Source organism: Maniola hyperantus, chromosome 14 (assembly GCF_902806685.2).
Source record: "Maniola hyperantus chromosome 14, iAphHyp1.2, whole genome shotgun sequence".
NCBI lineage: Eukaryota > Metazoa > Arthropoda > Insecta > Lepidoptera > Nymphalidae > Maniola > Maniola hyperantus.
The window spans coordinates 3,956,762-3,970,459 of NC_048549.1; the positions used below are offsets into that span (position 1 = coordinate 3,956,762).

Consider the following 13,698-nt stretch of genomic DNA (forward strand, 5'->3'; position numbering starts at 1 on the left):
AAATTTTGATTTAATCCAGGAAAAGTTTTACAAAGTAATGAAAATAAAATATCGATACAATTTCTCACGGTATTTTTATATCGGCGTTATCCTTCATTGCGTAGCAGTTGATAAATTGAATTACACTCCAAGGCGATTTGGTCTCAAAGCGGCGCAGTACATCCGTCGACAATGCGACCATACATAGACTAAGGAAAAAATACGGACACAGCGCTAACTAACAAACGCAAACATAAAAGTAGTATATTTTTTCCGATTCCAATCTGGTAGAGATAAAATTGTAATGATTTCAACAGATTTTTCCTATATCTAACAACGCCATAAGTTTATTTGAATTAGTTTTATATCTCAATTCGTGAAGATTGTGTAACTTTGATTATGTTTTTCTTTTTTCTTTTTCTTGTTTTTCTTTTATGTATTTGGATTATACCTACGTAGGTACGAAAACCTCTAAATAAAGTAAAAAGAGAGTAGTATCTGTATCTACCATAATATACTAAAGTGATTTGTATAGTCGATTACTTACAGACTTGATGTTCAAAGATAAATACCCGCCTCAATTTTAAAGTTATTGTTTTGAAGTTAGGTGCATGCGTTTTATGCATAACGTTGTATTACGCAATCGTTCAGACGGTAAAATGTTTTTTTGTTTAACTGTGCGATTTTATCTGTTGGTACCATTTATAGCGACTTGAGCACCACATTGAGATAGAGAGGATGTTAAAATGATTTTGGCTTCCCCGAAAATACATCAAGGGCCGTTTTCTGTCTATCTTTTTTCATTAATCTATGGCGACCACACGCAGTTTTGTAGCAAGCATTTAGCTTATATAACCAAATAAAGAGAATAACGTGTTGTCGCTGCATTCGCTCAGTATGACTTAAAGCACCATATAAGGCTTTGGACCTTCGATGGAAGTATTGAGTCGCAAATCGAACTTGTTGAATTAGGGAAAATATTTTCACTCCATGTTGCTTAATTTAAAAAAAAATAAGCGAAGTTTTTTGAAGTTAAGCTTGCTAACGGACTTTTGGGATAGGGAGCCTAGGGTACCTGGCTCGTACTATAGGTACGAATCTTCAGGCTTATTGACCGAGTTTATTGAAGTGAGGTTTCTGAGTCTTGAGTGAAATTGTACTTGTACGGCTGTCCGTCTGTCAGAGCCTTATAACTTCTGAATTACTGAACGTTATTACTTCAAATTTAAGCATAGGTAATATGTAAAGTGATGACATTTAGCCGAATGTTGTATAAAAAAAATATAAAAAGCTTTTTTCGGAGCAAAATGGGAACTTTAAAGTTGAGATTGAATTCGATGCTATATGTCAAAAACGGTACATATTAGAAATTGAAACTTGTGTATAATCTCAGTTATATCCTGTACTTGAACATTAATACTAAAATTAGATAATTATTATAAACGCAATTATTTCGTTTTTAATCGGTATCAGTATTTTTACACAACTTCACAATAATGTTAATAGATGGCGCTGTTAACATTATATAACTATCGGAGTTATGGGATACCGCAAGGTCTTAGTTCGGGGCGAACCACTATACTAGTATCCATAAAAACATGCAGAAAAACTGATTGGAATTTTTTATGATCTACAGATCTCGCAAAGCTCCCACATCCCCTACCAACGGTTTCGCATCGGGACCACTACGATCAGCGTCATGTGCGGTCATGAGTGCAGTGGTCGACAACAAGCCCAAAGAAGTGCCCAAGATCGACCGCGAGTCGTTCAAACGGAGCCATTCTGTGAGCGAGAGCATCAGTCGAGTCGATGAGAGTAAGTGATAAACTACAACTACCTAGATACTATTCTTCTTCTTCTTCTTCTTCTTCGTAACGTGAATATCCCCTACCAACGCGCGGTTTCATATCTGTTCCTCATGCGCTAATGTGCTGTCATAAGTGCAGTTCTCTAGAGACTGTAAATAAAACTTAGTATAAAAAAAATTAAATGACTGATCTGTTCTTTAGACTTAATAGTATTGTAATATTCCACTTTTGCTAAACTCGCCAAAATTAAAGAAAAACCCTAGTCACATATAAAATAAACTCTTGACATTCGATACCGGGTACACTTTAACACTTTTAAAATAATGTTACTCACCAGTCTTCAAAAACATTAAATATTATGAATCTTGCTCCATATGATTCACTGCTTATTTAAAACACTGACATGTAAAAGAATATTCTGACATGATTTTATGACTAAGCGATTCGCTTCCTTGATTCTATTACGCACTACTAAGATTTACCTTCTCTTATTACAATGGTTCGGAGACGATCAAGGTGATACAGGGTATCTGAAAACCTACATAGCCAAAATAGAAAAGGAAAGATTTACCTTTCCAGCGGCGTGATTACGTATCTCACGACAGGCTTGCGACAGGCGTAAATCTCGCGATCATTGCTGTCAAACGTTTGGCTAGAGAGAGACAGCAATAGCCACAAAGCAAAATAAGAAGAAGAAGAAGAGAGACAGTAAAATATGAGCTGTCGCATTGCTACTGCTGCCGCGTTGCTGTCTCTACTGCAACGTTTTATGTAATCACCCCGCCGAATCTCTTTTGGTGAAATGGTGCGAATTCGGCCAAGACAGTCAATCGTAACTAGGTCTATTAACTAGGCTAGGACAACTCATACAGGAGCTATTGTTCGCTAGCATAGGTGTACTCCCTATTCCATCACTCTCATAGTTCGATGGAAACGTCAATTCAGCACGATCGGGCAGGGTTCAGGCGTAGGAACAACAGATTTTCCTCGTTCTCGGTGGAATAACGCCTATAAGTAACAATGAATAGGCACCTTTTAGGCAGGCGCGCTCCACTATAGCACAGACTAAGGATATATGACATTACATTACATACAGAGGTTTAACGAAGCCATCTAGACAGAGCATTGTGCGCTAAGTGCGTAACGAAGCAGCGACCCGAACTAACATAGATAGTTAGAGCCCTATATTGACAGATCCTCGTCGTTGTCATTTACCTCGAGATCGAAGGCGTCGGACTACTATTCTGTACACTACATCATCAGTGATCTTCTACTAATAAAACCTAAAAAAAAATGTTAGATGCCTTGAGGTCTCAAGACATTGTGATCTAGCTGATTTTAGTTTAGTTGTACTATTAGGAACCCTATTGCTTGTTTAAACTAGACAGTAAGACAACGGAGGAGCCCTGTCACATGAAAAATGTACATCAAAGTATACAGAGCTTCACCGGCAAAGAATTAGAAATTGCAAGTTGTTGCAAAAAATCTAATGTTATCAATCTGGTGCACCAAAACATTCAATGTATCAGAGGGAAAGATCTGGAAATAGAACTTTTTTTGAATAATTTCAATATTGATATTTTATGTATAACTGAGCATTGGTTAAAAAATCATGAGTATACATTCAATTTTGGTAATCACCAGGTTGGTAGTTCGTTCACCAGAACCAATGCGATTCATGGCGGCTCGTTAATTTTGCTTAGCAAACAATTAAAATTCAAGAATCGAAATGACATAGAGAGCCTGTCTGTTGAGCGAACAATAGAACTATCCTCAGTTGAACTTGAGCAATTCATTGTTGTGTCTGTATATAGACCACCCTTGTCTAACTTTGATCTTTTTGAAAAGGTAATGGATGAAGTCTTATTCAAAATCTCAAAATCAAATAAAAAGCTGATTGTGTGCGGAGACTTTAATGTAAATATTTTGGAAAGTAGCCCTTTAAATGGCAAATTATTAAATCTTTTCAAATCCTACAACCTATCCAACATGTTTATGGAGCCTACAAGAATAACTGTAACTAGCGCCACATGTATAGACAATATTTTTACAAATATAAATCCAATTACTAAAACCATAATTAGCAAATTGGATTCGGATCATTGTGGACAGTTGATCCAGTTTGAAAATTTGAAGAAAAAAAATTCTAAACGTAGAATAACCTTTGTACCAGTAACGTCTGACCGAATTGAGAATATGAGACTAAGCCTTATAAAACACCTTCCATTTTTGTCAAATGGGTTTAGTCCTGATGAAATGTATAATACATTTTTTAATATATTCAATACTATATTTAACTCAATATTCACCAGTAAATCGGTCTTGACTACTAATGCAAAAGTTTTTAGTGAATGGGCAACAGTAGAACTACATAAAAGTAGACAAAAACTATATGAATTGTATGCGGAGCGACAATATGATACTGGTGACGAATTCAAGCAGTACGTTCAACTGTTTTCCAAAAAGTTTAAGAGAGATTGCATTGCAGCCAAGTCAAAATATATCCAGGCAAAAATTAAAAACAGCTCCAATGTAGTAAAAACTACCTGGAAAATAGTTAACGAAGAAACAGGAAGAGTGACACATAAAACTTGTAATTTTGAACTAAAATATCATGACAAGTTGATTACGTCAGACCCCGAGGTTGCAACCGTTTTCGAGACCTTCTTTACAGATATTCCTGTTTCTACTACAAAATCATTGAACTCTTCAGCAGCCGCCGCTCTCTCACTATTGGAGGATAACGTGCCTGAATGTAATAAAATGTTTGAATTCAGTCACGTTAGTTGCTCTGACGTTATCAAAGCTTTTAAATTAATTAATAATAAGAAAACAAATGATCTGTGGGGCATTTCCGTTAACGTTGTGAAATCATTAATTGATATTGTTGCACCCGAGTTAGCATTAATATTCAATAATTGTGTTGACTGTGGTGAGTTTCCAGACTTAATGAAACATAGTAAAATAATTCCATTATTTAAATCAGGTAGTACTAGTGACCCCACTAACTTCAGACCGATATCTGTACTACCCACTTTTAGTAAAATCTTTGAAAAAATAATTTTAACTCAACTGCTTAATTTTTTCAACATTAATGATTTATTTCACACCAAACAGTTTGGTTTTACACGGGGTCGCTCAACAACCGATGCTGGTGTTGAGTTAATACTAAATATATTTGAAGCCTGGGAGGAATCACGTGATGCGCTTGGCGTTTTATGTGATTTATCCAAGGCTTTCGACTGCGTTGATCATGAAACATTGGTCGCGAAATTGCACCATTATGGAATTAGGGGTGCAGCATTGGAATTGATGAGTTCTTACCTAAATGATAGAATACAAAGGGTAGACGTGAATGGAAAGCGATCTCCCGGATCCGTTGTAAAAATGGGGGTGCCACAAGGTTCCATCTTAGGACCTTTTCTGTTCCTTATTTACATCAATGACCTTCCTTACCTCGCTAAGGACAATTACGGGATAGTCTTGTTTGCTGATGATACATCACTTTTATTTAAAATCAATCGATACTTAACAACTTTTGATGAAGTAAACAATTCTCTCACCAAGTTAGTACAGTGGTTCGAAGCTAATAACCTGCTTCTCAACGGGAAAAAGACAAAGTGTATTAAATTCACTTTACCAAATGTTAAGCAGGTGAAAACCACTGTGCAACTTAATAATGAGGAATTAGATTTAGTGGATACCGCTATTTTTCTTGGAATAACGTTAGATGCAAAACTTCAATGGGGCTCTCATATAAATAACTTATCGAACAGACTTAGTTCTGCCGCATATGCGGTAAAAAAGATTCGCCAGTTGACAGACATAGAAACTGCGAGACTAGTATATTTTAGTTACTTTCACAGCATTATGTCATATGGTATATTATTATGGGGTAATGCTGCTGATATTAATTCTATTTTTGTGCTGCAGAAAAGGGCTGTTCGAGCCATATACAGTATGGGGCCACGAGAGTCGCTGAGAACTAAATTTAGGGAAGTTAAAATTATGACAGTGCATAATCAATATATTTTTGAAAATTTACTGTACGTACATAAAAACATAAATAAATTTAAAAAAAAAAGTGACTGTCATAATATAAATACTAGAAATAAAAATAAACTTGTAATTCCCGCCTCTAGGCTCAGTAAAGTTAGCAATTCATTTGCTCGTAATTCCATACGTTTCTATAATAAGCTTCCAGAAGACATATTGGAGATGTCTCTCAACAAGTTCAAAGTTTTCATAAAACGTAAACTAATTGAAAAATCCTATTACAATGTAAAGGATTATTTAAATGATAAGCAAGCTTGGGAATGAGTTGCTTAACGACTTTGTGATAGTTCTAATAAGTTTCAATAAATTTGTAAAGTGGTGATAATAAAAAGAATACCCGGCTGAGTTTGTTGTGGGCTCTTCTCAGACCTGGGCGCGTTTGGAACCCTCGTAGCTTTAGTTTTAAGTTTGCGTTATAATTATCACCACTATATTATCTTACAAATCTAACACTATACCAGACAATCAATAAGAGTAATTTATTACCTATTTTGAATAAATCATTTGACTTTGACTTTGACTTTGATTAAACTAGCCACTATATTTAGAACAACGAGGCATTAAATGAAAGGTACTATTATAAGTTTTGCGTGTATAATACGTGGCTTACTCCTTTCAGAGGAAGAAATATCACCAGGGGCGGAGAAATCTGGGTGTCACGTCCGAGTTCCGCGGGCGGACGACGAGACGTTCCAGGCCTTCTTCGCGCCAGCACTGCAGCAGGAGATCATCCTGACAGCGGATGTGGAAGTCGATCTCGACGCCATCGACAGTGGTTCTAGACATTTGTAAGTATTGCATTTATGTTTACGACGTAAAATATATAGACAAGCGCTTGGCTGCAACTAGACCTACTGCGAAGTGACGATGTAGCCTAAGGTAGAGCGCTTGCCTAGAATATGCTTATTCACTCTTCACTTGGTAAAAGTGCAGGGGAAAATTTATGGCGGAAGGGTGTTCCATATCCTAGCGGTTCGAAATAGAAACGAAAAGGCAAATCATTTCGTACGTGCAGAGCTTGACGATGCTTTGCGCTACGATTGTCGAAAGGTGAAGAAGAAACCAGGTCAAAAAGTTCTTAGGCACAATCTCCGAAATTTATCCTGTGGTATACCGATAGACAGGTAACTTTGCGCCGATGTTATATAACTCCATGCACGATCGTACTTGAGCTTGGTACAGGGTAAGAAGCTGCTCCGGAATTCTCTTAATGAGTTATAATATGATTGATTTCTTTCAGACTAACGAGCGAATGGGCGCGGCGAGCCAAGCGCGAGAGGCGGCACGCTGCGTCGCGCAACCCGCTCCGAGCGCTGGCCGCGCGGACCGACTTGCGGGAGGAGTACCTCGCGCAGCCGCTCACCATCCGCGACCAGTTGATTAAGGAGAAAAGTGAGTTTTCTTGCACTTGCTCGGAAATTGCTCCATTATTAAAAAAACCCGGCCAAGTGCGAGTCAGGCTCGCGTAACGAGGGTTCCGTACTACAGTCGTATTTTTTTGACATTTTGCACTATTATTCTAAAACTATCGTGCATAAAAATAAATAAAATACTGTTTTAGAATGCACAAGTAAAGCCCTTTCATATTATGATACCCCACTTGATATACATAGTTATCTTACTTCGAAAGTTGAAAATACTAATTTTAGTTCATAACCACAATTTAATTTTTTTTTTGTATGATGCAACACCAAATTCACGGTTTTCAGATTTTTCCCTTAATGTCTGCTATAAGACCTACCTACTTGCCAAATTTCATGATTCTAGGTCAACGGGAATTACCCTGTAGGTTTCTTGACAGACTGACAGACAGATAGACAGACAGGCAGACAACAAAGTGATCCTATAAGGGCGGAACCCTTTTCATTTTGAGGTACGGAACCCTAAAATCAAAACGTCAATCGGCTCTTATCGGTCTGCAAACCATCAATCCCACATCCATCTAACAGGATGATAATAGAAATAGCTGGACAGTTTCATACTGGTAACGAATAAATAGACACTAACATAAAATAAGTATTTTTAAGTACACGTGATTTTTATTATTGTAAAACAAAGAGGTTATAAAGGCAGAAAGCGCATTTTTTTCAAAGTTTGAAATAGAACAAGAAACAGTAAGAAAATTAATACCAAATTTTTCATATTAGTTCTGGCTAATCCTGTGGTATGGTCTGGTGATATCCTTCTCCGCTGTGAGCGTTATGAAAGGGAAAGCAATACCTTTAGGCCTGTATTTTTAGTTTGATGAAGTATATTGCTAGTTTAATGTCATTGGAAACAACAAAGGAAACTCAAAAGAAGATTATTGTTCACAGTAACAGCCAACTGTGGTCTAGCGGCGGAGGCGTTAGCGGCGCTCGCGAGTAAGGAGGACTTTTCCAACGTCGCCCTCCGGAGTGCTTCGGCTACCAACATCCCCAGCCACGGCACTAAGCCACTCATGATGTTGCAGGTCAAGGGACGGAGACGAGTGCAGGTGAATATCTTGCTAGCTATAGACAAGTATTGTACGCAACAGGTCGAAATGGCAATCGGGGTGAAGACGGGGGCACACCCGCGAGCGCCAGCGCTAACCCGGTGTGGGATAGCGTGGGTGACGTATGGGTGTGCGTGGCGTCTCCTCGCCTCATATCCCGATTGCTATCTCGACCTGTCGCGTACTATAAATATTTTTAGGGATTTCTTGACCTATATCCAGGTTCTGGAACTTCAAAGATTGCACAGCTGTTTAAGTTGCCTTCTCACGCTAGACTTCTTCGGTCGCCAATATCGCGGTATTAAGCCATTCATGTTGCTGGAGGTTAAGGGATGAAGACGAGTGGAGATCTTGCTATCTCGTCATCATCATTATCATCATCATTACCAACAGACTAATAAACAATAGATCAATTTTTAAATCTACAAACACTTAAAAAGTCCAAGCGCCAATCCTTTGTCGGACGCCGCGCTGTCCGTACTTCGTCCCAACATTGTCTTAAGAATTCCGTTCTAAAAATTCTGTATTTCGTTTCTTATTAAATAGATTTAGAGATTTGGTTCATTTAAACGACTGGTCGCAGTATTTGCTATTATATTGTTTTTATTATTTGCTATTATATATTTGTTATTGTTTGCTATTTGCTTCTATAAACAATGTAAATTGTTTATAGAAGCACTATTATAATGTACCTATTAATAAGTAGACGGAATGACACACTTTTTACACCTTCGTGGTTTTTTGCTGTGTCTAAATTGGATTTGTTAAACATTCTTTATGTAGGTAATTTAAAAAAAAATTGGCTGTTTCCTTAAACGAACTTAAGGATTGAAGGCTTTATTGTGAATTCTCTTTTTGCAGACTCGTCTGGTGGAGCCCGTGCACACGAGCGTGAACCGCGGCGACTGCTTCCTGCTGCTCACTTCCGATCAGCTTTTCCAGTACATTGGACTCTACGCCAATGTTATTGAAAGGTAACGAAAAGCAGATTCAATTGAGAATAGCCTGAAACTCAGCAGTTACTCTTTTTAAAAGGCAAAATTACGTTAATCAATTCTGCTGAGTGCAACTTTGCCTTAATTGCATTTAATTGATTAGCGCTGTGAAATTATAGACGAATTAATATAATCGGAGTCGTTATATTTAATTGAAGATCTTGGAGAGAAAATTGGCATTTATTATAAACCAAGAAACTTTTTGTATTCAATTGTTTATAATGGATTTTAAAGAGTTATGTCCTGTGATGTGAAATAGCATTATCTGCAATTAATTTTTTTAGTCTAATTTTTAAAAATAATTTCATATTAGGCAGAGGTTTCACTTTAATCCTAAACGATTCATTAAATTGAATGAAATAATTTCCTGTTATTAAAACTGACCTTTTTGTCTTGTTTATTTAGAAATCGGAGCACAGATATTGCACAACATATACTGAATACGAAGGATCTCGGTTGCAAAACCTCAAATGGATTAATTAAAATAGATGAACAAACCAAAAATTTCTCAAACAAACATTGGAACCAATTCTGGTCTCTACTCGGAGTTACCGAGGGGATAGAGGAGTACAAACCGGTGGAAACCGGCTGTGCTGACGAAGATGAAATCTTCGAGTCGTGCATCGTACAAACAAATATGTGCTATGAAGTTATAGACGATGAACTAGTGCCAATTAAAGAGTATTGGGGTCAGCTACCAAAGATTGCCATGTTGCACCAATCCAAAGTCATCGTATTCGACTTCGGCTCAGAAATGTATATTTGGTATGGGAAGAACGTTCCCTTGGAAAGTCGAAGACGGGCTGCACAACTAGCACAAGAACTCTTCGATGAGGGTTACAACTATGAAGAATGCCATATAAATCCTTTGAATGCTGCTGCATATCAAGGTGCTAGGGAAGAATCCAATACAACCACCAAATCGGCCAAAAGCAGGCCAGAATGGGCAATACTGTCCAAAGTAACTCAGCATATGGAAACTATCCTATTCAAGGAGAAATTCCTGGATTGGCCGGATTACAGCCGCGTAATCAAGGTCAAACCTCAGGAGTACAAATCCAACAGTACGGAAATCAATCCTTGTGATGCTGAGGAAATGTGGTCCAACGAATACCAAGACCCTGATCTCTTATTAGAAGGCTCCCATGTCGGTCGCGGAACACAGTATTACGACAAAGAGTCGATGCGCCACTACGATATTAAAACCAAATCTGTCTGCAAGTGGGTTATACAAGAGTACGACTATCAGAAAGTCGACAATGAAGAGGAAATCGGAGAATTTTTCTCCAGCGACAGTTATATTATCAGATGGGAGTACCAAATTACGGTTACTGGTCGCGAATTGAACGGAAAGCCATCGAAACACAACTTGACCGGTAGAGATCGTTGCACGTATTTCTGCTGGCAGGGCAAAGACGCTTCGTCCAACGAAAAAGGTGCTGCAGCTTTACTTACCGTAGAATTAGATAGGGAAAAGGGACCCCAAGTGAGAGTAGCCCAGGGCAACGAACCGGCTGCGTTTTTGAATCTCTTCCAAGGAAAATTGGTGATTCACCAAGGCAAGAAAGGAACAGACAAGAGCCGATACCGACTGTTCGTGACTCGGGGCAATCTTCCTAATGAAGCTTATATGCTGCAAGTTTCGTGTTCGGTGCGGCAGTTGCGAAGCCGGGGGTCGTTAATTCTAGTCGATACAGAAAAGTCGTGCGTATACGTTTGGCACGGATCGCGAAGTATGAAACACACAAAACAGATAGCTGTTGAACTAGCGAATAAGTTGGTAGCTCGAAAGAGTTACTTGTTCGGAAGAGAAGAAGTGAAGATCTCTGAAATGAAAGAAGGCGAGGAATCCAAGGAATTCCTCGACGGTTTGGGGGTGACCAACAAACAGTACTACAGTTCTGTCCTCAGCGGGACGAAGGATTGCGGAGGGGATACGACGGCTAGGCTGTTCCACTTCACGGACCTTGGCGGTCAATTCGAGGCCAATGAGGTGCTGTCGCCGCTCCGGCATGAGACTCTGGCGACACCCTTTCCTTTTGAACAAAAGGAGTTGTATTCGGCTTCGCAGCCAGGTACGTTTAAATCTTTTGTTTCATTGTTTCTTCTTCAACTTGCATTTGCCAAAGCCCAAGCTAATCTACTTTTTATATTAAGTTAGTATGCCCATCTCAAGAATTTATTTTTATGGCCATAGTATAAACAGATCTATTCGGGGATTTCTTGAGTAGAGTGGATGTTCTGACCACTCATTTCTAAATCCTTGAGCGGCTCATTATGTCTCCACCGAGAGGTTTTAGTCGTAGATCTCACCTGACCTAATCTTTCCCCCAGGAGATAGGGTATCTGGCTTTCCTAACCCCGTCAACAAAAACAAACGATAAACAAAGACGATGAAACTGAATAGGAAATTGTGTTGTTTCAGCTCTGTTCCTGCTAGACGACGGCGAGTGTGTGTGGGTGTGGCAGGGCTGGTGGCCGCGCGGGGAGGACGGGGAGCTGGAGCCCGCGGAGAGGAACACCGGTAAGACATTAATTCTTATATGAGAGCAGACGATCTGCGCTTAACCAATACAATATTACTAATTAATAATATTACTAGATACATTGAACTTAAATTAATAATGTAATCACCCTGTACCAGAAGTTGAAATATCATACACGAAGTAGTGTGAGTGAGCGTCTTACGCTCGTCGTGTGTTACTACTCCGCTGTGATATTTAATAATGAACGTTTTCTTACCTACCTACATTATATAAATGATTGTGTTTTTTTTGTTTTTTTATGTATATTAAGTTTAAAATAATTTTTTAATGTATTATATTAAGTTTAAAATAACCCACATTTAGCTCAATGTTGTTAGTTTATATTATTAAGTAATTGTTAGTTAGCTGTTAAGTATTTATTTTTTATTTTATTTATTTTGTTTATTTGAAAGTAATCAACAGCGTAAATACATAATTATTATTTAAATTTAAATCTAGGTATAACAGAAGGCCAAAAGAGATTACTTAAAATTATAATTAAACTATTTTAACAGAATAGAGTTAGAATAAATGTAGGTATATACAATAATAAAATAAAATTACAACAGTGTGTGTATGATTGTATGTGTGTGTGTATGCGTGTGAGAGTAAGTATACCAATAAATTAATGTGTTACGTGTAGGTACCTATCGACTGTCGACGGCACTGGTGTACGGAAAAACTTATTTAAAGTTTATGAATGCACCAAACTTATTGTAAACTGTTAATATTCTTCTTTAATAAAATAAATAAATATAAAAAAAATATATAATAGGAATAACTTCCTATTACCTCATTCTGCCATCTGGAACTCGCACTCCATTGTGAACCGTGTGCGAGTCTTCTTTTCATTTTCTGGATTTACTTTGCAACTTATGCTATTGTTTTTTTATTGTAGGCGTAGGAGCGTTCGCGGGTCGATGGCAAGCGATGCGCGCGGCCGCCCTACGCACAGCCGACGCGTACTGGCGCGTGTCTCGGCCCACTCGACCCGACGTGCGCGTCGTGGCCGCGGGGCTCGAGCCGCACTCCTTCACCGCGCTGTTCGACACCTGGGCCGAGCACGATGAGGCCGCTGAGGCTAACATCGCGGTGAGTGTCTCTTTGCGTAATATTGCACGTGGTGGTTGGTGACGCGTACTGGCGCCCACTCGCTCCGACGTCGCGTCGTAGCCACAACGACATGTCATGACATATCTTGGACGTGAACCGCACTAAAAATACCATTACGAGGGATGATCCTAAAGGAATTCGAATTGTATATATTTGTAAAGTAAGATTGTAAGTAAGTATATGCCTTTTGGTGTTGGTGAAAATAAATATTTTGGTGATTGCAGAAAAATGACAATGTCATTTAAGTGCCAATAGATCCTTGTCAAACTGTACGTTGGTTCTCAGAGGGTTTTGGTTTAGCAATAAGGCTTGCACACTGTGAAATACCGCACGGTCACTGTACATTGCAGCACGGCTACAAGGCGGGCGAGGTAGTGAGCGGCGCGGTGGAGCTGTCGCGGCTCACCAGCTGTGACGCAGTGTTGCCGCTGGCCGCGCTGCAGCGCCGCCCGCTGCCCGACCACGTCGACCCGCACCATCTCGAGAGACATCTCTCTTCTCCTGATTTCCTGGTAAGGGTGACTCACCAAAAGTAGGTAGCTACAGTTGGTTTCAGGTAAAAAGAGTGAGTAAGCTTGAGTACTGTACTGATTACAGCGGCGTGGAAAGCAATTGTTGATAGCCGTTGCGATTTACTTTGAAATACTTTGTTCTTTAATAGAAAATATTTATTAGTGAAACTCAGTACAGTAAATGTTAGCGCGTGTGCGTGCGTCGTGACTCGTGTGTATGTGTGTGTGAGAGAG

At 38.9% G+C, this 13,698-nt stretch overlaps 1 protein-coding gene across 7 annotated transcripts in view; it reads left to right on the forward strand.

Annotated features, from left to right (window-relative positions):
- Positions 1–13,698, forward strand: part of LOC117988249 (supervillin-like) — a 256,319-nt gene that overhangs the window by 237,196 nt on the left and 5,425 nt on the right. For all 7 annotated transcript variants that reach the window (XM_034975364.2, XM_069502873.1, XM_034975366.2 and 4 more), the window contains 9 exons: positions 1,616–1,794; positions 6,463–6,631; positions 7,084–7,235; positions 8,159–8,319; positions 9,181–9,293; positions 9,720–11,389; positions 11,740–11,838; positions 12,738–12,931; positions 13,303–13,464. In XM_034975364.2, coding sequence (XP_034831255.1) covers positions 1,616–1,794; positions 6,463–6,631; positions 7,084–7,235; positions 8,159–8,319; positions 9,181–9,293; positions 9,720–11,389; positions 11,740–11,838; positions 12,738–12,931; positions 13,303–13,464 — 2,899 coding nt within the window. The remainder of the gene's footprint in view (positions 1–1,615; positions 1,795–6,462; positions 6,632–7,083; positions 7,236–8,158; positions 8,320–9,180; positions 9,294–9,719; positions 11,390–11,739; positions 11,839–12,737; positions 12,932–13,302; positions 13,465–13,698) is intronic.